The sequence below is a fragment of the Panonychus citri genome, unplaced genomic scaffold (genome assembly GCF_014898815.1).
Source record: "Panonychus citri isolate SS breed McGregor unplaced genomic scaffold, ASM1489881v1 Contig00077, whole genome shotgun sequence".
NCBI classification, from domain to species: Eukaryota; Metazoa; Arthropoda; class Arachnida; order Trombidiformes; family Tetranychidae; genus Panonychus; species Panonychus citri.
Genome location: NW_026515482.1, coordinates 113,000 through 136,588, shown reverse-complemented (window position 1 = coordinate 136,588; position 23,589 = coordinate 113,000). Strand labels below are relative to the sequence as shown.

The following is a 23,589-nucleotide window of genomic DNA, read 5'->3' as shown; positions in this document are numbered from 1 at the left end:
CCATCAATTTACCTTTTAATAATAAACTTAGAAGCAAATTAATCGAATCAATTAACTAACCCAATCAGTATTTAAGTTACTTTAAACTGATTTTCAATCAAATTATTAAGTTAAATCATCTACTTAATCAGTCAATTCAATACAAAATCTCGACAATCAAAATGTCTTATATTAATGAATATAATCTCCACCGAGACAATCAAAATATAATGACGCGAATCTTTATCGGAAAAGCCAACCATCGTAATTGGCCACATGAAGCAATAGAATTTATCAAAGTTCGAGCTGCAAAATGGGGTTTTACTCATACCGAAGTCTCATCGATCCTCTTAGAAGATCCGAAGAAATTGATCTGTGGGTGGTGTGATCATATTGTCATCATTCCTAAGGAATTTTTATCATGTGGAACATTTTATTGTAGCGCTTGCTTTCAATTATTACATGACATGAGATTCCCAATTCAAGATTATCCTGACAATTTTTCAATGAATCGATTTTATTGCAACAACAAAAAATGCAACGAGTCTCTTAACGGTTATATAGGAGCAGTTCGAGATGATGACTTTTCAGAGAGATATTACAAGGGCTATGGTGAATGTCCTAAGAACAGTTGCCATAGTGTATTTTGATTAATTTATTACGAGATTCACGTGAGAAGTTGTAATAAAGGGTATTATGCTGAAGAGATTAGCTACGCCCTCAAAGAGAAAATGAATTTCCAATTAAGGCTTCGCTTTGCGTTTATCGAGTTATGCATTAACCGAGAGTTTACTGTATACATATATTTTTTTTTAAATTTCACTCGGTCCGGTTTTTAGATTAGATTTACTAAGTAACGGTCTTCGTCGTTTTTTTCTTCTTTGGCTTCCGGTGGTCGAGTATCTATTGTCTGTTGTTTTAACTTTATGTACCAAATTAACACGATAGCAGCAATAATCAGAATGCTCGTATTGTTAAATGTTAAATGGATTGTAGATATGACGAAACTAGTCGTTAGTTTAATTATGATCTGTTTAATTTCCGTATTAATGCTCTGGTCCGTCTGTTTTATTGAAGATAATAACGGATCTAACGAATGAAGATTGAAATGCATATTCAATCGTAAATTCCAGTCATTGCTAAATTTCACATAGCTCGTATTTCTCATTGGTTTAGGGTTATAATGGTAATCATTTATTTGAAAACTGATATTGGCTGGAATTTCGAGCACAAAATCAGGGCATGGGTATGTTAGTAGTAGGGAAGCGTACGCCTCTAATGCACCGTACGCTTCAAATGCACATGAGTTTGAGTGCAGCTCTTCTGTTTAAAGCATGTACCTTGGAATTAAGATTGTGGTAGATAAAAAATTGATTCAAGAAAAATTTGAATTATATAAGATAAGTAAATTGAGGAGAGTAAAAAATGAGTGAAAATGTATTCAATTTACTTGAGACATCCATTTACTATGATGGTTTCTGGACCAAGTGGATGTGGAAAATCATTTTGGGTAAAAAAACTAATTGAAAACAGAGAGAAAGTAATCAGTCCAGTACCAACATTGATAACTTATTTTTATGCAGAATATCAACCAATTTTCAATGAAATGGAAAGTGTTAGGTTTATAAAGGGTTTACCTGAAAATTTTCTTGATAAAATTGATGGTAAGAAAGCCCATTTAATAATAATTGATGATTTGATGCATGAATCGTCTAATTCAAAAATCGTATCACAACTGTTTACGAAAGGAAGTCATCATAGGAATCTTTCTGTTATTTTACTAGTACAAAACTTTTTTATAAAGGGTGGTGAGGCAAGAAATATTTCTCTGAACTCTCATAATATTGTCTTTTTCCAAAACCCAAGAGATAAGTCAATATCAACAATGTTAGCCAAGCAAATGTTTCCAAGACGTTCATCACAATGCAGACAAATATTTGAACATGCAACACGAAGTCCTTTCTCATACCTGTTTATTGACTGTAAACCAGATACACCGGATGAAGTTAGATTACTCACAGATGTATTAGGAGAAAAAGAAGTAATTTACGCTTATCAAATCTAAATTGTATAAGAAAAAATGAAAAATGAAATAAAGTTGATTCAAAAAAAATGTCTGTTTCAAAAGCAATTACTGTTTTACCAGCTTCAAAAAAGTTGAGTCAGGCTAAAAAGTTGAATGAATGTAAAAAATTGATGATAACATGTCCATGTAATGTGATGCAAGTTATAAAAGAAATAGCTCGTAAAATATTTAAAGGTCATATATATTTAACAGCTAAACAAAAAGCTCGTGTCAAAAAATTTAAAAAAGAAATTCGAAGTCTTGGTGGAAAGATAACACGTCAAAAAGCTAAAAAAATTTTAATTCAACAAGGTGGTTTATTAAAAGGTTTACTTGTTCCAGCTATAACTTTTCTCGCCAATTTAATTGCAAAACGAATTGGAGAATGAATTCAACAAGTCGAATGGTACTTATAACTGAAGATCAATATAAAAACAATGTAAAAAAGAGACAAATACAGGGCGTTTTTTTATCCACTACGGCTATTACACTGAATATCTCCAGAACTAAAAGTGATATGAATGTCAGACTTGACCAGAGAACTAAACAGAATTGGCCCGCTCGACCCTCCGATTTTCAAGGTCATTGAGGTCATTTAACGAAGGTAGCATTAAAAGGTCATTTTAAGGTCGTCGTATGAAAGAGCAAATCATATCACACCTCAGATTTTATTTTGAACTGTCTGTGATGAACGGATTAATCTGAAAACACTTCAAGAGTTAAGTTTATAAGAAAAGTCTGTATCTCAGCTGCTTTTTGACGGAATATCATCAAACCTTAGGTTTGAGTGTAACTTTTTGTGCTCTTTCACACACTTTTCGTTAAATGACCTCAATGACCTTGAAAATCGGAGGGTCGAGCGGGCCAATTCTGTTTAGTTCTCTGGTCAAGTCTGACATTCATATCACTTTTAGTTCTGGAGATATTCAGTGTAATAGCCGTAGTGGATAAAAAAACGCCCTGTAGACTTCGATCCAATTATGAGCTCGGATTTACCTACAAGCATAAAAATGAAACTGATTAACCAAATGATGATGAAAGATGATATCAAAAAAGAAAAGGTGAAAGAAAAGGATGAGAACCGTCTTAGAAATGAATTAACAGCGCGATATCGAATGTACCAAGATCTGAAAAAAGGAGATGAAGGAGAGAACAACGGAAATGATTATGTCAAATCTGACGAAGACTCTGAGGATTCTTTTCATACAGTTTTGGATAACACCTACAATAAGGAAGTCAATGATGAAACACCAACGATTTCTCAGAGAGTATTTAATAGACGAGAATCATCAACACCACAGACTTCACGGGTGGTTGATAATGATTTATTGTCAATATTGAAAAAAGAGTCTGATTTAGTTGATGGTGATAATAAGATATTTAATGACGAAGGGAAAATAAAGGGTAGTGATATTGAGAGAGTAGTTGAATATCTTAAGACAAAAAACTATATCGGAAGAGCACCAAATGGAACAACAGAAGTACTAAAGTACATAAAAGAAAACTGCAGAGAGTGTTTAAACCTTATAATCAACCCTAAAGCAAAAGAAAAGTTGAAACAACTTAACATATCATGGCTGAAAGCATCCAATATTACGAAAGAGAATATTACTCACCGAAAGCGATAGGATCATTTGGTGGAGTTGACCGATTATACAAAGCATTGAAAAGAAAGGACCCTACAGTAAAACTAGCTGATGTCAAAAAATGGTTGAGAAAGCAGGATACATATACGCTTTTCAAACAAAACTAAAATAAATTTCCTAGACTACCAATTTTGGTTAATAAGATTGATGAGCAGTGGCAGATTGATTTGATGGACATGTCTTGGGTCAGTCAATATAATGATGGTTACCGTTATTTACTTAATGTAATTGACTGTTTCAGAAGGTTTGCCTGGTCACGTGCAATAAGAAAGAAGACTGGTATAGAAGTCGTTCAGGCTCTTGATGCTATTTTTTCAGATAGTAATAGAGTACCAGAAAAGTTACAAAGTGATCAAGGTAAAGAGTTTGCAAACTCAGACTTCAAAACATTAATGAGGCAGAAAAAAATCAACCATTTTTTTGCTACCGCCGGAACAATTAAATGTGCTATTGTTGAAAGATTCAACGGTACCATCAGAGCACGGATTTATCGCTATTTGCACCATGCAAATACTGGAAAATTCATCGATGTACTTGACGAAATAATCCAGTCATATAATGAATCTTTTCATCGAACAATTGGTATGTCACCAGTAGAAGTGAACGATGAAAACTCTTCATTGGTACTGAAAAATATAAGAAAAACTCATCCCAAAAGTAAAATAAATTATAAACCATTTACCGTTGGTTCAAAGGTTCGGATAAGAAGAGAGAAAGGGATTTTCGAGAAAGGATCGAAAAGAAATTTTAAACTGGAAATATTTACTATAACCAAACACAAGAGGACACCACAAGGTTGGGAATATTGGTTGGAAGATTATGCTGGTGAAAGAATAACTTCGGTTTTTTACCACAATGAACTAGTACCAGCCATAGAGCCAAGTTTATATCAGATCGAGAAGATATTAAAAACTAGAATAAATCCGAAAACAAAACATAAAGAGTACTTCGTAAAGTGGAAAGACTATCCAAGTAAATTTAATCAGTGGGTTCAAGATGTGGAATCAACCTCAGGAGTATTTCATTGAAGCAGTCTCAAATGCTTCGATGGACATTTTCCTTCACAACACTCTAACAAAATTTTCTAATCGATTGGCTCGACCCATTGAGTGGTGAGTGGTTGGTTGGTCTTCAAGAAATTTTCTATCCATCGGACATATGTGCAACAGCACGAAGTTTATCGGTGCATTTACTTGTAGATGGCTTTGGACAAAAGGTCAAACTAGATGTAATGTTGGAAGCAAATGATGACAAGAGGACTATTATTGATAAAATTGATACAGCAATGAGAAAACATTATAATACTACAAAAGCTAAACGACCTAAAAGAGATACCATGGAGACAATTAACAAACTGTTAAAAGTCGAAAGCGCAAATTTTACAACTGAGGAGAAACTGGCTCATTTGCGAGAGATTAAAACTAAAGGTTTAGCAGCGTTTGAAGAGCTATTGAAAAAAATTGATGAGATGAACGGTCAAGTGAAAGAGAAAGAAAAAGAAATTGCCTCTCTTTCAACCGAGGTAGCACAAAAAACTAAAGAAGTGGAAGTTGTGAATATAAACTTAGCTGCAAAAAGTTTAGTCCAAGAAGATTTTGAAAAATATAAACAAGTTGCTCAGAAAATGTTGGCTGATCAAACCGAAAAGATAAACAAACTTGAGCAACAACCTAACAAAGATTCTGAGATTTATCTTCTAAAGAAAGATTTGAGAGATGCCTATATTGATATTGATATTATAATTGTAAAATGATTTGAATCTGTCATAGTAAAGGGTGTAAACATGTAATTTTGCTAACTCTAGGACAGTGAACCCGACGATGATCGGTTTGTCAAGTAAAACGGTATCCGGCAGCATTTGAAACAACACTTTATCTTCCGACAGGATTCTTATGTTTTTACAAAGTTGTTTCCTGGTTCTTCTGGCAGCCATTACTTCAGATGTTACCAGATCAACTTTAACTCTTTTCCTTTTATCTTCCATCAGCTTCCCATAATTGCTGTTGACAAATAACTTGTATAGAGATGAGATAAAAGGGGAGGAAGCTTCTTTCCGCTTTTGTGTGCAAAAATTTATGTATGGTGATAACCATCGCTTTTGATTGAACGATATTACTCGATGAATTTGTTTTACTTTCAACCCATTTTCAACATAATATTTCAGTGTACGATAATGGACAACGTACCGTTCTCTGGATAAGAAAGTGGCCACCAGTTTCTCCGTTTTTGTTGACTTTTGTCCTAGTTGTTCAAGTATATATATAGAAATATTGCATGATAAACACAACGATTTTCCTCTGGCTCCTCATAAGATGATGATCGATGATTCAATGTTAAGTCCTACTGCTAAACAAATACTTGAACTTTTTTACTTAAAATTAATAACTCATCTCTTTAGTTATAATGTTTGATAAAGTCGGTGGTTTATTCAGTGTTGATAGGGAAACTAAACAAGCTTGTTTCTTCGATTATTACAATTTCAACTTTATCAACTATAAATCAGAGGATGAATTGCGTCTTTTCATTCATATGTTCAACGTTGGTGGAATTGTGGGCTGTGCAGGTGATAACGCTAGTCAAACTCTCAGTAATATGGAGGTGAGAAATGTTAATTTTTGTAACTATGGAATGAAAATGGCATTAACTCTTAAAGACGAAATCCATAAGATGAACGGGTTTCTCAAGGAAGTTACCCCGAAAACATGTAACTGTGGACTTATTGTATTCGATAAAAGACGAAAAGTTAAAAGTTTCCAAACTAATCGCGATTAACGTTTGGTTTTTTTCTTCACGAAACTTATGTGAAAGTTTTAACAACTAAACAAATTAAAATTTTTAATTCTTAATATTTATTTTTGAATTCATGATTAAATTTGAAATAATTGAATAAAATTTATTCATCTCCAGGTTTATAATAGTCATTTTTCGCTTTTTGCAAATGAGCGGCAATAGCTTCTCTTGTAGATTCATCCCATTCGTGCTCTTCTTCTTCTTGCTGCTTTCGTGCCCAGAATTTTTCCGTTTTCTCTTGAGATGACATAGAACCAAGGATATTTGCCGGGTTTACCATAAGCTTTTCTTACGTATTTAGGGATTTTTTCATCAGCTTTTCTAACACTACACGTAATTTCAAATCTTTTATTGTTTGTATATGATCTTTTTGAGAATATATGCCCCTCTAAACTAGTGATTGATGTCATATTTTTGTGGCAATAGCCACAAACGAAGAAGAGAGGGTTTTCTTCAATATCTTTTCGCAAATCATCTAATTTTTCCATCATTTTACGATTTTTTTCTCGTACAAAATCTATGGACTTCTTCAGATGAATTGGAGGCTCGTCTACAAAATAAACATCTTTTCTCCTCCTCCACCTTCGAGCCATGTGTAGACATATTCCTCGCACCTGTTATGGGGTCTTCTCCCCAAGCAGTCATTTTTACAGGATACCAATAACGTCCGTTATAAACAGCTTGGCCTAAACATGATTGTTCCTCATCGGACATAATGATGACGATGACAGCTATCACGATGATTTTGCCAAAGAGAGAGAGAGAGAGAGATGAGACCAGTTGAAGACGATAATCGATGACAGCTATTAAAGTATTAACTGAGAGAGAGAGACGAATTATTGATGGAGATAAACAGAATCAGCTCCAATTCCAGTTCCAACTGAGAGAGAGAGAAACAAATGAATCGCTGGTGGTGAGAATATTCAGTTGAACCCAAGTTTAATCGAGAGAGAAAGAGAGAGAGACAACAAGTTGATGATCTGTTGATTAATAGTATTCAACAATACTTATCTAAGAATGATACTTATCGTCATCATCATCTCTGTTTTTATACTCTTTCTCCTTGGTTGTCTGAGTAAATTATTTGCTACCAATTGTTACAATATTTGAACAAAGCACTTTTTCTACTTTTTACAATATTTAATTTACGTGTTTTTTATAGCTTTGGTAATGCTAATACCCTCATTCTAACAATTAAACTATTCGTTTTTTTCCTCTTAAAACAATTAATGTTTTTTCAACATTTTGTTTTTTTCAAGTAAAATTAATTAAAAAACAATTAAGAACTAATTAGCACTAATTCTGAACAAATATTGAATTGCGGTGATGTGAAAAGCAAAAAAAGATTACGTGCATTTGAAGCGTACGCTGCATTAGAGGCGTACGCTTCCCTACTACTTATGTTAAATTGAACATTTTTATCTGGAGGCTTGAACAATAAACAAATTTACGTGCATGACGTATTTTACCTGATAATGACCGTCAGCTTTAGTATCTCCACCAGTTCTCTCACCTCTAACAGATGAAGGTGAGATTGAATTAAGAACCGATGCTTCAAATGAAGGACTTGGAGCTTGTCTACTTCAGAAACAAAATGAATTCAAGCCGATATCATTCATCAGCCGAACATTGAATCCAGCTGAGAAAAACTATGGTGTTACGGAAAAAGAGTGTTTAGCTATTGTATGGGCAATAGCAAAACTGAGACACTATTTATTCGGACGTAAATTCACCGTAATCACGGATCATTGTGGACTCTGTTGGTTCAGAAGTGTAAAAGATCCAACAGCTCGATTAGCTCGTTGGGCACTCAAACTTGAACCTTATGATTTTGTTGTCAAGTATAAAAGTGGTAAATTGCATTCAGATGCTGATGCACTGTCTCGTTGTCCCTTGGACGGACAAGTACCTGAACCAGGTTCAGAAGAGGATGCTGATTATCTTCCTCTATTGGCAATTGGTAGCGACGACATTGAAAGTCGCCTTGCGATTGAACAGAAAACTGATTCTTTCTGTAAACAAATCATCAACGAAATCCAAGAAGAAAAATCATCAAAACGAAGATTAAAAAGGTTATCTTCAAGATTCACCATAGTTGATTCAATTCTGTACAGAAATCTTACACAGAAACAGAAAATGCTCGTTAAATAACATAGAAAGGGGTATTCGCAAAATTGTCGCATTGACCATCAGTTATTATTGTTATCTTTCCTTGGCCCTTGGCTTAATTCAATTGTTACTATTCCGTTCGAAATTATTGTGTAATTTCTTATATTTTCACCTCAACCACCTCAGTTTATATTTTGCTTAATAAAACCGTTACATTCGTAACAAATATTCATTGATAACTAAAAGTGATTATTAAACTTCATTTTTAAGAGTAAAAAGATTTTTCTTTTTTATTCCTAAGCATTCAATTTAATTGTGTTTGATTTAATCATTACAACAGAGTAAGATGACAATAACACCTGTTGATTACTGATAGAGATGATAATGATGATGAATAAATAAATACAAATAAAAATTAAGTTGATTGTATCAATTATCAAGAGACAAGATTAGCCTCTTTAGCCAATGAATAAAATATCGATTGTTTGTTTTCTAATAAAACTTTTGGTTCATCAAACTCCGCGATTTGACCTTCATCCAAGACCATCACCCGGTCAGAATCTAATATTGTATTCAAACGATGAGCGATCGTTAATATTGTACAATCTTTGAATTCTGTTCTGATTGTTTTCTGAATCAATGAATCCGTTTCCAAATCGATCGCTGCAGTTGCTTCATCCAGAACTATTGCAAAGAATGAGAGAGAAATAAAAAATAAGAATGAAAAATAAAAAATAAAAAACAAAAAAAGAAAAAAAAGAGAAAAACTTACATAGAATCTTTGGTTTCTTAAGTAAAGCTCGTGCTAAACACAACAATTGTCTCTGTCCAACACTAAGATTTTTTCCTTCCTCAGCTATTTGGTAATTAAGACCTTGACCAGTATTATTAACGAATTGTTTGAGATGAGCATGAGACAATGCATCCCAAATATCATTGTCTGAATAACAATCAAATGGATCCAAGTTGAATCTCAAGGTTCCACCAAAAAGGACTGGATCTTGAGGGATAATTGCAAGACGAGATCTCAATGGATGCAAAGGTAATTCGCTGATATTAAGACCATCAATAGAAATCGATCCTCCTGATCCTTCAATTAATCTAAACAATGACAGAGTAACTGTCGATTTACCAGCTCCAGTTCGACCAACAATTCCAATCTTTTCCAATCCTTTGATTTCTCCTGAAATTCCTTTCAAAATCAATTCGGTTCCTTCTCGATATCGAGTTTCATATCTATCGAATTTAATTGATCCTTTTGATGGCCAATCATCAGGTGGCATAACTTTACCTTCATACCAATCAGCTTCACTTTTTAATTTACAATATTCCATAATACGTTCAACAGCAACAATGTTTGTTTCAAGTTCGGACGACATTCGAACGAGCCAACTCAATGAATTGGTGATCGTTAAAGCGTAAGACAATGAAAGTCCCGCAGTTCCTGCACCAAGAGAGCTTCGTGCTAAGATTGCGAAAATACCAGTCGCAAGTATAATTAAATTACCACAAAATTCTAAGCGAGTGCTGAGCCATCGATTAGCCACAACACTTTGATGGAAACAATTAACATTAATATCAATCAAATTCGCTGATTCTTCGATGAATCTTTGAGTAACACCAAAAGCGCGTATGGAATTAACACCACACAAACTGTCTCGAAAATGGGAATAAATTGGCGATCTAGTTACAGCTTCGAGTCGTTTCAATTGTCGCGATGAACCGATGTAAATTGTTTGGATGTAACCATACAGACAAATGAGCGGAATCAGTACGAGAACGAACATCGGTGTGTTAAACGAAATTATCACACAGGTGATGACAACTTCGAATAGACAAATAATCCAATGACTAAGAAACAAACAGAGGAATGATTAACACCTACATAATATTTTCTAGTGAATACTTACTGAATTATCTTCGGTAAAGTAGTGTCAATGGTGTCCATGTCCTTGTAGAACCGATTAACTATTCTTCCCAAAGGGTTTGTATCGAAAAATGAAATAGGCAATCGAAAAACATTATATAATAACTTTTCATGGAATTCGATTGATGCTTTTGATGTTCCTGCGATGATAGCAAAAGATCCTATTGAGGTCGTTATGCTTACAACAAGACCTAAGATAGAATAAACCATAACTCGAAATTTGGTTGTCGAAAGTGAATTAGATTTAGAAACGGGCTCACTCGACCATTCTGATAACCAAAGGTCAGATATTAATGAAAAGATAACTATGGAGGCATGAGCTACAATTATTACTGTTGTCCAGAGAAAACTGACCAGTCCAAAATATTCCCAGTAAACTGACCACTTGACTTTACCAGTTTCTGAAGTTTCTGCTTCAATCAATTTTTTCTTTTGATCATCAGTCTTCTCGGCAGATTTAATATCTTTACTTGTATCTTTCTTTTCAATAGATTCGGTTGCTGATAATTCTTCATGCTGTTCATTATCGTTTTCTATTGATCGGTTGGTAAATTGTTCGATAAGATCACAAAACTCTCCTTTAGCTTCCATCAATTGTTTGTATGTTCCATTCTCAGTAATCCGACCATTGGTTAGAACATAAATACTGTCGACTTTGGATAAAAGATCCAACTTGTTGGTCACTAAAACTCGAGTTTTATTCTTTAAGATTCCAGTCTTTGAGCTCAGAACTTTTTTGAAAATATGTTGAGCTACATGAGCATCGACAGCACTTAATGGATCGTCTAAAATGAACAGATTAGAATCACTGTAACAAGCTCGAGCAAGACTAACTCGTTGTTTTTGTCCACCTGAAAGGTTAATTCCTTTCTCGCCGATTTCCGTTTCATCTCCTCCAGGTAAATAAGCGATATCAGGTTCTAATGCACAAGCAGAAATTACATTATTATATTTACTTTCATCGAATGGAGAACCAAATAAGATGTTGTTTTTCAATGAAGTATTTTGAATCCATGCTTGTTGAGCGACATAAGCGATTGAATATTTTCCATTGATATTAATTCGTCCTGATATTTTCTCCATCTCTCCGAGAATCGCACTTAACAATGAACTTTTACCACTACCAATAGAACCAACAATCGCTACAAACGAACCAGGTTTCACTTTCATGTTAATATGCCGAAGACTTGGTTTAGTTTCGTGCGTCAATCCATCCAATTTCTTACTGACTTCGTCATTCAATAAATTCGCGGTCCAAAAACATTTCTTGTTTGAGAATCCACATGATCTGGAATTGCCTTCAGGTCTTTCGTCTCTTGGACTCCATCTGAAGGAGCCATTTTCTATTTTCAAAACATCCAATTCGTCAGAGTTTCGTGTTACATAAGCATCAAGTTCATCAAGATTTAAAAACTTGTTAATCCTTTTAGTTGAAACACTCGCCATAATCAAAGACGATAAAAGTTCAGGTATCATGGATAAAGGAAATTTCATTATATGAAATAGAGAAAGTGATACAAAAGCCTTTTCTGCGGTGAGTGTTCCTCCTTGAAGCAAAACGTAAGAGGCAAACGTCGTCACTGACACAATCGTAGGTGAACAAAGCCAAATAAATGCTGAAATACATTCGAGATATGATAATTTTTTCAGTTGACCTTCTTCTTTTTCTCTGAGCGAGGTGACATATCGCAGGAATGACTTTTCCCAAGCATAGAATTTGATGATTCGTATTCCATTCAGAATTTCTTTAATCGCTTTAACCCTCTCATCTCGATGATCCATAACTGATACTTGAAGTTTTCTACTTAGCATAATTGACACTCCATCGATTGGAACCAAAAAGATCATCACCAATATGCCACAAAATGCAGAGTATCCCAGTTCAAGGAAGAGGAAAAAAGTGGTCATCAATATCTGAAAAGGTGCTGACCAGAGTAGATTAATGTAAGGCATTAATTCAAGGAAACGTTTGCAATCAACTGAAATTAGATTAATTATTTCTCCGGAAGTGATTTGTTTCATTGCTTTGTCACTAATATTGAAAGATTTTCTGTAAATTGCTGCAGTCAACGTTGAATTTATCTGCATTCCGACGATGATCATACGGTAAAAATAGTGATTAAGAAAAATTGTCTTGGCAGATGAAACAACGAACATTAAACACGCAATTAAAGTTCCATGCCAAAGTTGTTCCTCTGATTGATTTTCGATGAAATTAATGAATAATCTAAATGAAAACACAAACCGATTGATAAACTCAATGAAATCAACTTGACAGTTGTAAATATTATGGATAATAGTTTCATCTACTCACTTAAGTAACTGTGGTGAAATGAACTGCAGAATATCCTGAACCAGTTTCAATGTCGTTCCAACTAGAAAACTATGACCAAAGTTTTTAACCAGAATTCTGATAATATTTACTTTTCGTTTACTTTGATTTTTTGACGAACCATTTAGATTACTTTTTGAACGTTTATCAGTCAATTCTGATAATCTTTTATACTGAAAGTTAAAGGCTGCATCAATGCTTACTTTAAGGTCATCTCGAAGCTCCCAAAGATCCTCGATTGCTAAAGCTTTTCGATGGCCAAGTAAAGCCAATTTATTGAACCACCAAAAAGTAATATAGTTCGGAAACGAAGCTGATCTTTCGGGATTTTTGGACTTACCAATCTCTTGGGGATTTCGTAAGTCCCTGAACAGTTTTAAGCTAAGATAATCAGGTAATGATTTAGAATCAGAAAACGAGATGATAATCAGTAGTAATATAAACACAATTAACTGTAAATTGTATAAAGTGACTTCAATTTCTGTATATTCATTTGAATCAATCCAAATTGAATAATCGATTCCAAATAGACAAATAATTTTAATTAAACAGTAAATCCAAGTGATCCAACTTGTATGAATATCATGGAGTTGATGACAGTAAAATAATAAACCAATTAACGTCTAGGAAATTAAGTAAATTAGAAGGTAAATGCAATTAATATTAGTAAAGTTATCAAACAATTAACATCATAAATGTTGTCGTTAATGAAGAGTTTGATTCGATATAAAAAATAACAGTTAATAAAGTTCAATGTAAACATAGACTATGTTGACTTAATTGTAATAAATTTCTAATAGAGTATTAAATTTCCGGTCAATTAAAGTCAACAAGTTTTGTTTTAATTCAATTGCTGTTTGTTGGCCAACGGAAAAATGTTATTAATGTTAAACGTTAATTATTACAAAAACCAAAATGATTAGTTCTTGTATTAATTAACTTGTTAATAAATTGAAAGCAAATCTAATGTTAGGATTACTTACAAAAGAGCTAATGTTGATAAATGGAGCAATTAAATCAGATAGATTTGGTTTTTTGGTTATTGATGGATTATCGTATTGTCGAGTTACGTTGATTAATTGAATGAAATTGATGATAATTAGGAAAATTGTTAATCCTAATCTAGAACGATTAATTATATTCCAATGAATAAACTTTTTTTGTAACTTGATTATTTTGGTCACTTCGAATATTGAAAATAAACTGAGGAAAAGCGCTGGTAACCAATTCAAGACTGTTTGATGGAAACATCGAGTTAATTTGGGTTGATTTGTATTCCAAGTTAAATTGTGATTCTTAATAAAAATGAATTAGTTTCATTAATTGCACTATGATAAAAATTAGCATGTGGAAATTTAATTGTGATTACAAGTTCGAAGAAATTTACTAAACTTACCCAGAAAACTGATTGGTCACAAAAATATTCCAAATGAATTGGATTTATACTCATATTAACGTTACTTTTGAATTAAATAATCAGTTGGACATTTTTTCATGTTCATTGACTGAATAACGAAACTATCGATACTAAAAGTTTAATTTACTAGAGAATCATTTTTCTGACCACAAGATGACCACATAATCTATAAGGAAGTGATGGCCACCTATTGATGATATCTAACAATTTAAAAATCAACATGATGATAGAATATTATTGTTAACTGTATACATGAGTCTTTGAGCTTTGTCCATTTTAAATTCAAGCCAAAAGCGAAAAATAGTTGATAATATTTCAATTTTATCTTTTTCACTCAATTCAATCTCTTTAATTGGAATCAATTTTCTTTGATCAACTATTGTAATTATGTCTTTTCCTCTTTCGACGATATTATGTTCGCATCCTGAGTTCTATCTGATTCGAACTTTTTGATCGATAGTAACACAAGAGTAAATTTCTAATTTAAAATTAAACTGGTACATGTAATAGTTTGAGTAGTCTGAACATATTCTCAGTGAAACAATACTGAAATTATAACTTTCCATTATTGAGAAGGTTTCCTCAGAATAATTTGCTCAGATAATTTCGCTTAACAATCAATTCATAAAGATGATAAGATGGTCATTGTAAATTTAATCACTTAATAGATTAAGTAAATAACAAAATATCAGTGATTTACTTATGGCAATTGTAAAATATTATCCTTTTAATTGTTTATTCACTTGGAATGGCGGTGGTTATGATTACATAATTTGTTTGCGATATTGGAAGAAGAATTGATCTAATCAATTGGTCCATAAAGAATCAAAGTGTATTCATATTCTTCAATTATCTCTCTTAAAATTTCAATTTCATCTTTTTCACTCAATTCAATCTCTTTGATTGGAATCAATTTACTTCGTTCTGAAAGAATCTTTTTAAAGATTATAAAACTTATCACATTCTTCGGACTGGGCATAATTTCTGATAGTTCATTATTAATTTAAATATCATCATCGATAGAGAAAATCGAACAATTAATCTAATCAAAAGTCAAAAATCAAAAATAAATTCCCCCAACTCTGCTTGGTCCAACTTATTATTATTTTTTCCGTTAACTGATTCTCATTGAAATGAGAAAGTCTTGGAAAACAATAGCTAATTTCTAAGAAATTCTCTATCAGTTAGATGATTAACTTTATCAATTCTTTGATACGGAAAACAATTAGCAAAACAAGATTAGTTCCATTTAAACTGATTTAACTATTAATACATAATAACAGGATTGTAAATTTAATCACTTAATAGATTAAGTAAATAACAAAATATCAGTGATTTACTTATGGCAATTGTAAAATATTATCCTTTTAATTGTTTATTCAATTGGAATGGCGGTGGTTATGATTACATAATTTGTTTGCGATATTGGAAGAAGAATTGATCTAATCAATTGGTCCATAAAGAATCAAAGTGTATTCATATTCTTCGATTATCTCTCTTAATATTTCAATTTCGTCTTTTTCACTCAATTCAATCTCTTTGATTGGAATCAATATACTTCGTTTGACTATCGATGTTAAGTATCGTAATTGTATCTTTTCCTCTTTTGTCGATTCTAAATTCTCTTCGTTTTCTTTGATTGTAACTTTTAATTTCTCTATTTGTGAGTTAATCTCCATCTCGAAATCTTTTTTCATTCCAAGTCCAATCTCGTTTATTTGTTGGGTGAATTTTCCATCGGCATTAAAGCTAAAAGGAGTTCGTCTGTTGGGTCGAAAATTGTCCAACAAAGTGTCAAGAGTTTCAACAACATAGCAAAACTCATTCGCAGATTGATTAACCAGATAATCACCAAGATACTGTCCCTCGTTCCAATAAGCTTCAGATCGCATAAGTTGTAAAGTTCTTAATGATCTTTTCATCATTTCCATGCCACTTTTCATGATCATCATTTGCCCACGATTAGTGACTTTACGATTGAATCCATTGATCATCTCGTCTAAATTATTCTCGATATAATCCATTACACGAAAACGGTTACTGTGATGATTACGGTTCAATATTTTCTGCAATTCGGGAAATTTATGAGGTTTTTTTGGCTTGTAACGGAAAAGTCGATATTCTAATGCATCTCGATCATTTGCAATTTTGATCTTGGAAAAACATAGACGATCGGCCAAGTCAAAGGATACCGATTTTAATTCATTGTCGTCCAAGTCTGATTCGACTAGCGCTCTGAAGGCATAAATCAAATCAACGAAATAATCACATACTTTTCGCGGTTTTCTGTCTTGAAATTTGTTCCAAGTCAATGATTTAAGATAATCAAGATACTTAATAAGATGCATTAAAAAATTAAAAGATGTTGATGAGAGTCCGAATTCAATTCATTGTAAATTATATCATCTCTTATGAATCCATCAGGAACCTTAATGGGAGGTTTCGGTAGTCCTTTGTAGGTGAGATAATAAGCATTATTGGCGATTCTCGATGAAGATCTTTCAATCCGATTGAAATTCGTTATAATATTTTTTATTCCTAAAATGATCCAATCTGATTCCAATTCAGATTTAAGTATTGACAATTTCTTCATTTGTTTGATGTAAACATTGAATCTCCTTAATGCTGCAAGTCTACAGACTTTACTCGTTTCATTAATTATCTCTTTCTCAATCCAATGTTTTTTAATTTTCTCCATGTAATCGATAACATCATCAAAAGAATCAGCTCCTTTCTCGTTAATTACGACAAATATTTCGTCACTTTCGTTAATCCATTCGACTGTTTTTAGAGCAACAATCAATTCAAACGTTTCTTTGATAATTAATCGAGTTCCATTTACGATATCTCGTAATTTCTTTGCTTTTTGCTTTGGTTTGTTTTCCGTTTCCTTGTCAACCGATGATAACTCATCATAGAGAAGATTAAGTTTATCACAATAGATTTTGATTAGTGTTAATTGTCCTTCATTCATATCTTTTGATTGCCTGATAAATTGTAATTCACTTTTAGCAAGTTTAAGTAATGATTCCACTTGGATTTGAGAATCAGGATTTGAATTGTTTTCCAAAGATTTCAACAGTTTGTCAATAATCGATGAGAAATCATAAGGAGATTTGTAACCAGAATCCAGCGAATCCAATTGGGTTACACATTCTCTTAGCTTTCGATCGATAAAACATTTAAATTTATCAATTATTTCTCCGGTAGATAAACATAAACTACCAAAACCAACGTATCTCACTTTATCGTTAAACGAAAAGAAAAAAGAAGTCGATTCAATTAAGTTGACCGCTTCTTCCAAATATGTCCGAATAACGGACAATGAGGATAGGGTTTCATTCACAATTTCAATCTTTCTTCTTGTAACATCATTTCCCCTTCCAATAACAATTGAATTTCCATGCAAATTCAGTTGATCCAAAGATAAACAAGTAACGTCTTCACTTTTCTCCAATAATTCATCCCGATAAGATTCAATTTGATTGATTAAATCTTGAAACAGCTCACAAATACACTTGTAATCATTTGTACCGAAAAACTCTGTTGGTATTTTGGTTTGATTATCCATCGCAGGTTAATCACAATAGAAAAAATATTTTAAAACAAAATTAATCAAAGTGGATAGAAAAGTAGACTTGTTGATGATTAATTCCTCACCAAACCAATAATAAAAGGCTTTTGTTGAAATCAACAATCTGTCAACAATTTGTATTGCAAATAATCATGAAATCAACCAAAACAAAAACATTGCATCATCCATCAAATAGAAGCGGTTCTTTTGAAAATTGAGAAAAAATAAAAATGAAAAGATAGGAAATTGATTAAGATTTCGAAATTCTTGATTTTGACCAAAATTTGTGATGAAAAGAGTCACCAAATTACTACATTTCATGCAAAAATGTATTATAATATTCTAAAATCGTGTATCAATTGCTTTTTACGTTTTATAAGAAAATTAAAAAACATCTAATTGAAGCTCAGGTTGAAAACACCCTGAAATACATGTTGTCCTTTTATTGTTTCATAAACGATCTGTTTTAACTCAATGATTATTATGATGTCTTAATTGGTGCTTGATGTGGTGATACATTGGTAATAAAAGTACTCCTTGATTTAAGCTTAAAGGAGTTCGTCTATTGGGTCGAAATTGTCCAGCAAAGTGCCAATAGTTTCAAAAGCATATCAAAATTCATACGATTGATTGAGCCACAAATCTCCAGAATACTATTCTTGAGAAGCAGAGACTAGTAGTTGTTTAGATTCAACAATTTTCGATGTGCTCAATGATCTTTTAATCATTTTCATTTCCTTCGTCTTCATTTCTAATTGTTTCCATTCCCAAGAATTGATAATAATTTCCCAAATTGTTTCGTGCGAAAACTTTATCATTTTAGTAACGTGTTGAAAGTCGTAACTTTCGATATCGATAATAATACTGATTTGTAGCATGTGTAAATAGCTGTTATTTTCTGAATCCATCAGTTGATTTAATTGCATCTATTTTATTTATCTCAATAGATTGATAATTTATCTCGCTCTTATTTCGAAGAATTAATTGATTTAATGATTGAAATTGAAAACTTTGTCATAGCATTTCTGAGAATCGGCTTCGAATCATCAAAATAAATTCTGGAATCTTCCTTTCGATCTCATGAGTTAGCATCATGTGAACATTCGGAACATCGAGAACATTATTATTATATTAATACACTGAGAGTCAATATGTTTCTTTGCAACAATTAAATATAATTCTCTTACTCTCAGCTGAGAGTCAATATTTTTAGAGACTTTTTTTTGAGACAATAATATCTACCTTGTTTTCTGTTGATCAAAAGCACGAAAATCTTAAGGAATAAAATTTTAATTAAAAAATGATTTCGCTTTAATGTAAATGTAAATTTTCTGCTCGAATCAAATTTATTAATAATTTTAAATGGTTACAGAGAATTTGTTTTGCGATTTTTACTCAAAATTTCACCATTAATCTAGAATCGTGTCCATACAATTTCCACGGTATTAAGGCCCACCGGCAGCAATTCGAAGAATCAAATCGAATCGTGTTAGTAGTGTTTTGAAAGTCATTATCGATAAATGGTCGGAGAACTGGTTGAGACTTTCGATTTCATTGCGAAGAGAACTCAAATTTTCCAAACAAAATCTAGTTAGTTTAGCTTGGTAGTTTTCAGAAGAATCGTGTTTAGACATGAGACTGACATCATAAGAATAGACATCAATTAAACGTAAGGCATTTTCTTTAATTGATTCAATGATTTCAGTCCCATTGTTATTCAATGTATTAAGTTTTGAATATAATATGATTGGGTTGAGATAATCCATTTCTACAATACTTAGATGGTTTGACATGAACTCTTGGTTAAATCGTTCAACTATTTGGCCATATTTTACGGATAAATTTTCGTAATTTTTGTACCTGTAGTCAGGTTGTAATGATGAATGTATCTTAGACATCAAATTGTCCAACAACTCTATCGATCCAATCGTTGAGTTTATGAATGAAATCTCTGCCTCAGTGAAGTTGTATTGCTGACTTAGTCCGGCCAGAAAATCAACTCGGTGTTTTATCTGAGCATTTAGAAGATTGTACAAAAAGGATTTTGAATTATCGGCAGACAAACTTCTCCTGAAATCTTCTTCACGTAAGGATGATACAGCCGATTGACTGAAAATCACTAGAAAGACAAAAAAAATCAGTAAATTGTCAAAGAAGAATCAATTATTATTAAGACATAAAATTCAATACTTACTTAGAACAACAAGTTTAATGATTGAATTCACCATTTTGACTTGAAACTTGTGAGGAATACAATTCACATGTAAATACTAATAATGATGAATTAATAATAATTGAAAATTTCTTTATATACTATTATTATTATATTATTTGTATCAAGAACAATGATTTAAATTATCGAGACAAATATTAATCAAGATAGTAATAGTGATACAATTGTGTAGTAAGGTGTGCAAGTCATAGTAAAAGAATAAATGATAATTAATTAATAATGAACAATCAAAATTTCACTTATCGAAGTAAACTTTATCTCTATTTGTTCATTGTTTCATCCTGCAAAAACTGATTCAGAAGCAGAACTCTTTAAGCATGATCGTAAATAAATTTTCCTTTGAAATACTCTATTGTTTTACGAGATCTTATCAAATTAACGGGAACCAGAAAATTAAAACACTTTAAAATTATTGATAATTTAAAGGTCGAAACTATTCTGTGTGTGCAGCAATGTCAATAGATGGTCTCTACTTTTATCAGGCTCAATCAATTAGTTACAATACGTCTGAATTCATCGATTATCTCAAACAATTAATACATCATTTAGATGTTGAACAGAAATTCAATTGTACTTTCATCATGGATAATGTTAGATTCCATAGAGCTGAAGATGTGAAAAATTTAGTTGAGTCTAGTGGACACTCGCTACTCTACCTACCGCCATACAGCCCATTCCTTAATCCGATTGAAAATATGTTCAATCAATTGAAATTTTATATTAAAAGACAAAGACCAGCAACTATTGATGCTGTTTTCGAGGCAATCAGAGATGCATCTGATGTCATCACAAGTGATGATTGTAAAGCTTATTATGATCATATGCTAGATTATCTTCCTCGTTGTCTACGCAAAGAAGAAATTGATAATTAATTGTAATTAGAAGAAAAGTGAAATAAATTTGGTTTCTTCATTTGAAAATTTGGTTTCTTCTTTTGGTGATTGGTTCGTTGTTATGAAAAAAAGGTTCTCTCACTTGGAAGTTTGGTTTCTTCAATCAGGAAACACTGTAAATGTTGAGAGTTTCAAAATAAGACTCTTATAACAGAACTCGATGGTCGATTACCTATAAAAGTTCCGGGATTTTAAATAAATAATATTAATACTAAGTCTTTCTGCAGAAAGACTTCGAACTTCGATATCGATAATAATACTTTCATCTATTATAATTTATTTATCATGTGTAGATAGCTATTATTTTCTTAATCCATCAGTTTATTTAATTGTATCGCCTAATTTATTTATCTTTTATCGGCTTCGACTCATCTAAAATAGGGAAGTCCATTGACTACGAGTCGAACACCCGAAAAGATCTTAAACGAACTGGATATGAATGAGTAGTATTATTATTATAATACAGTGGGATAACGTAAATCTTGTTCAGTGTTTAACAAACGAGAAAATTTCAAAGAAAATAAATATTATTTGAAAAATGTTTTCAATCAAGATGAAATTTTCGCACCATAATTATAATCAAATTTAATAATAATTGTAAACGGTAAATGGCATTTTGGTTGAAAGTTCATTGAAAACTATTTAATTGGTCCATAAAGAATCGAAGTGTATTCACTTGGAATCGCGGTGGTTATGATTACATAATTTGTTTGCGATATTGGTAGAAGAATTGATCTAACCAATTGGTCCATAAAGAATCAAAGTGTATTCATACTCTTCGATTATCTCTCTTAATATTTCAATTTCATCTTTTTCACTCAATTCAATCTCTTTGATTGGAATCAATTTACTCCGTTTGACTATCGATGCTAAGTATCGTAATTGTATCTTTTCCTCTTTTGTCGATTCTAAATTCTCTTCGTTTTCTTTGATCGTAACTTTTAATTTCTCTATTTGTGAGTTAATCTCCATCTCGAAATCTTTTTTCATTCCAAGTCCAATCTCGTTTATTTGTTGGGTGAATTTTTCATCGGCGCTAAAGCTAAAAGGAGTTCGTCTATTGGGTCGAAAATTGTCCAACAAAGTGTCAAGAGTTTCAACAACATAGCAAAACTCATTTGATGCTTGAGTAATCAAAAAATCTCCCAGATACTTTTGATCTTTATCATAAGCATTGTAGCGTATAAGTTGTAAAGTTCTTAATGATCTTTTCATCATTTCCATGCCACTTTTCATGATCATCATTTGTCCTCGATTAGTGACCTTGCGATTGAATCCATTGATCATCTCGTCTAAATTATTCTCAATATAATCCATCACATGGTAACGTTTATTGTGATGATTACGGTTCAATATTTTCTGTAATTCCACAAATTTATAAGGTTTTCTCGGTTTGTAACGGAAAAGTCGATATTCTAATGCATCCCGATCATTTATAATTTTCATCTTGGCCAAACATAAACGATCAGCCAAGTCTAAAGATATCAAATTCAGCTCATCATCATTAAAATTTGAAGAAATCAAAGCTTCAATGACATCGATCATGTAGATAAAATTATCACATACTTTTCGAGGTTTTCTGTCTTGAAATTTGTTCCAAGTTAATAAATTCAGGGAATGAATAAACTTAATAAGATGAATTAATATAATAGGAAGGTGATGCTTAGGACTTGAGTTCAATTCTTCATAAATGATATCATCTCTTATAAATCCAACAGGTACATCAACAGGTGGGGCAGGTAAAAGTTTATGAGTTAAATAATAAGCGGTGTTTGAAATGTTTGATGAGGATTTGCGAGTTTGAACGAAATTTTTGGTGATATTTTTGATTCCTAAAAGTATACACTCAGACCCGAGTTCTGATTTCATTGATGATAATTTCTTCATTTGTTTAATGTAAATATTGTATCTTCTCAAAGTCGCAAGTCTACAAACTTTGTCTGTTTCATTGACCGTTTTAAACTCAATCCAGTTCTTTTTACTCGCTTCCATGTAATCGATAACATCACCGAAAGAATCAACTCCTTTCTCGTTAATTGTTACAAATATTTCGTCACTTTCGTTAATCCATTCGACTGTTTTTAGAGCAATAATCAATTCAAACGTTTCTTTGATAATTAATCGAGTTCCATTAACGATATCTCGTAATTTCTTTGCTTTTTGCTTTGCTTTGTTTTCCATTTCCTTGTCAACCGATGATAACTCATCATAGAGAAGATTAAGTTTATCACAATAGATTTTGATTAGTGTTAATTGTCCTTCATTCATATCTTTTGATTGCCTGATTAATTGTAATTCACCTTTAGCAAGTTTAAGTAATGATTCTACTTGGATTTGAGAATCAGGATTTGAATTGTTTTCCAAAGATTTCAACAGTTTATTAATTATCGATGAGAAATCATAAGGAGATTTGTGACCTGAATCCAAAGAGTCCAATTGAGCTTCACAAAATCTTATAAATCGCTCAGTAAAAGACAGCAACATGTTGATAAATTTAGTAAGACTAATTCCATGAAAATAAAATCTAATGTGTTCCGAGCCAATCAGACGATAGTTGGGACATTGCATTAATAGATCATAAAGTTCCGAAGCTTCTTCGATATATTTTCGTAGCACATTCAATG

At 32.2% G+C, this 23,589-nt stretch overlaps 2 protein-coding genes across 2 annotated transcripts; both read right to left on the bottom strand.

Annotated features, from left to right (window-relative positions):
• Positions 1–8,824: 8,824 nt before the first annotated feature.
• On the bottom strand, positions 8,825–14,415 carry LOC128386929 (multidrug resistance-associated protein 1-like). Its single transcript, XM_053346042.1, has 6 exons — positions 14,245–14,415; positions 13,832–14,143; positions 12,831–13,471; positions 10,500–12,743; positions 9,362–10,440; positions 8,825–9,273 (listed from the first exon to the last, which is right to left on the bottom strand). Exons 1-6 carry the CDS (start codon positions 14,296–14,298, stop codon positions 9,026–9,028), a joined length of 4,578 nt encoding a protein of 1,525 aa, XP_053202017.1. The 5' UTR covers positions 14,299–14,415; the 3' UTR covers positions 8,825–9,025.
• Positions 14,416–19,162: 4,747 nt separating this feature from the next.
• On the bottom strand, positions 19,163–20,180 carry LOC128387263 (uncharacterized). The gene is made up of 2 exons (XM_053346450.1): positions 20,034–20,180; positions 19,163–19,958 (listed from the first exon to the last, which is right to left on the bottom strand). The coding sequence occupies exons 1-2, from the start codon at positions 20,065–20,067 to the stop codon at positions 19,285–19,287; spliced, it is 708 nt and encodes a 235-aa protein (XP_053202425.1). The 5' UTR covers positions 20,068–20,180; the 3' UTR covers positions 19,163–19,284.
• Positions 20,181–23,589: the final 3,409 nt, after the last annotated feature.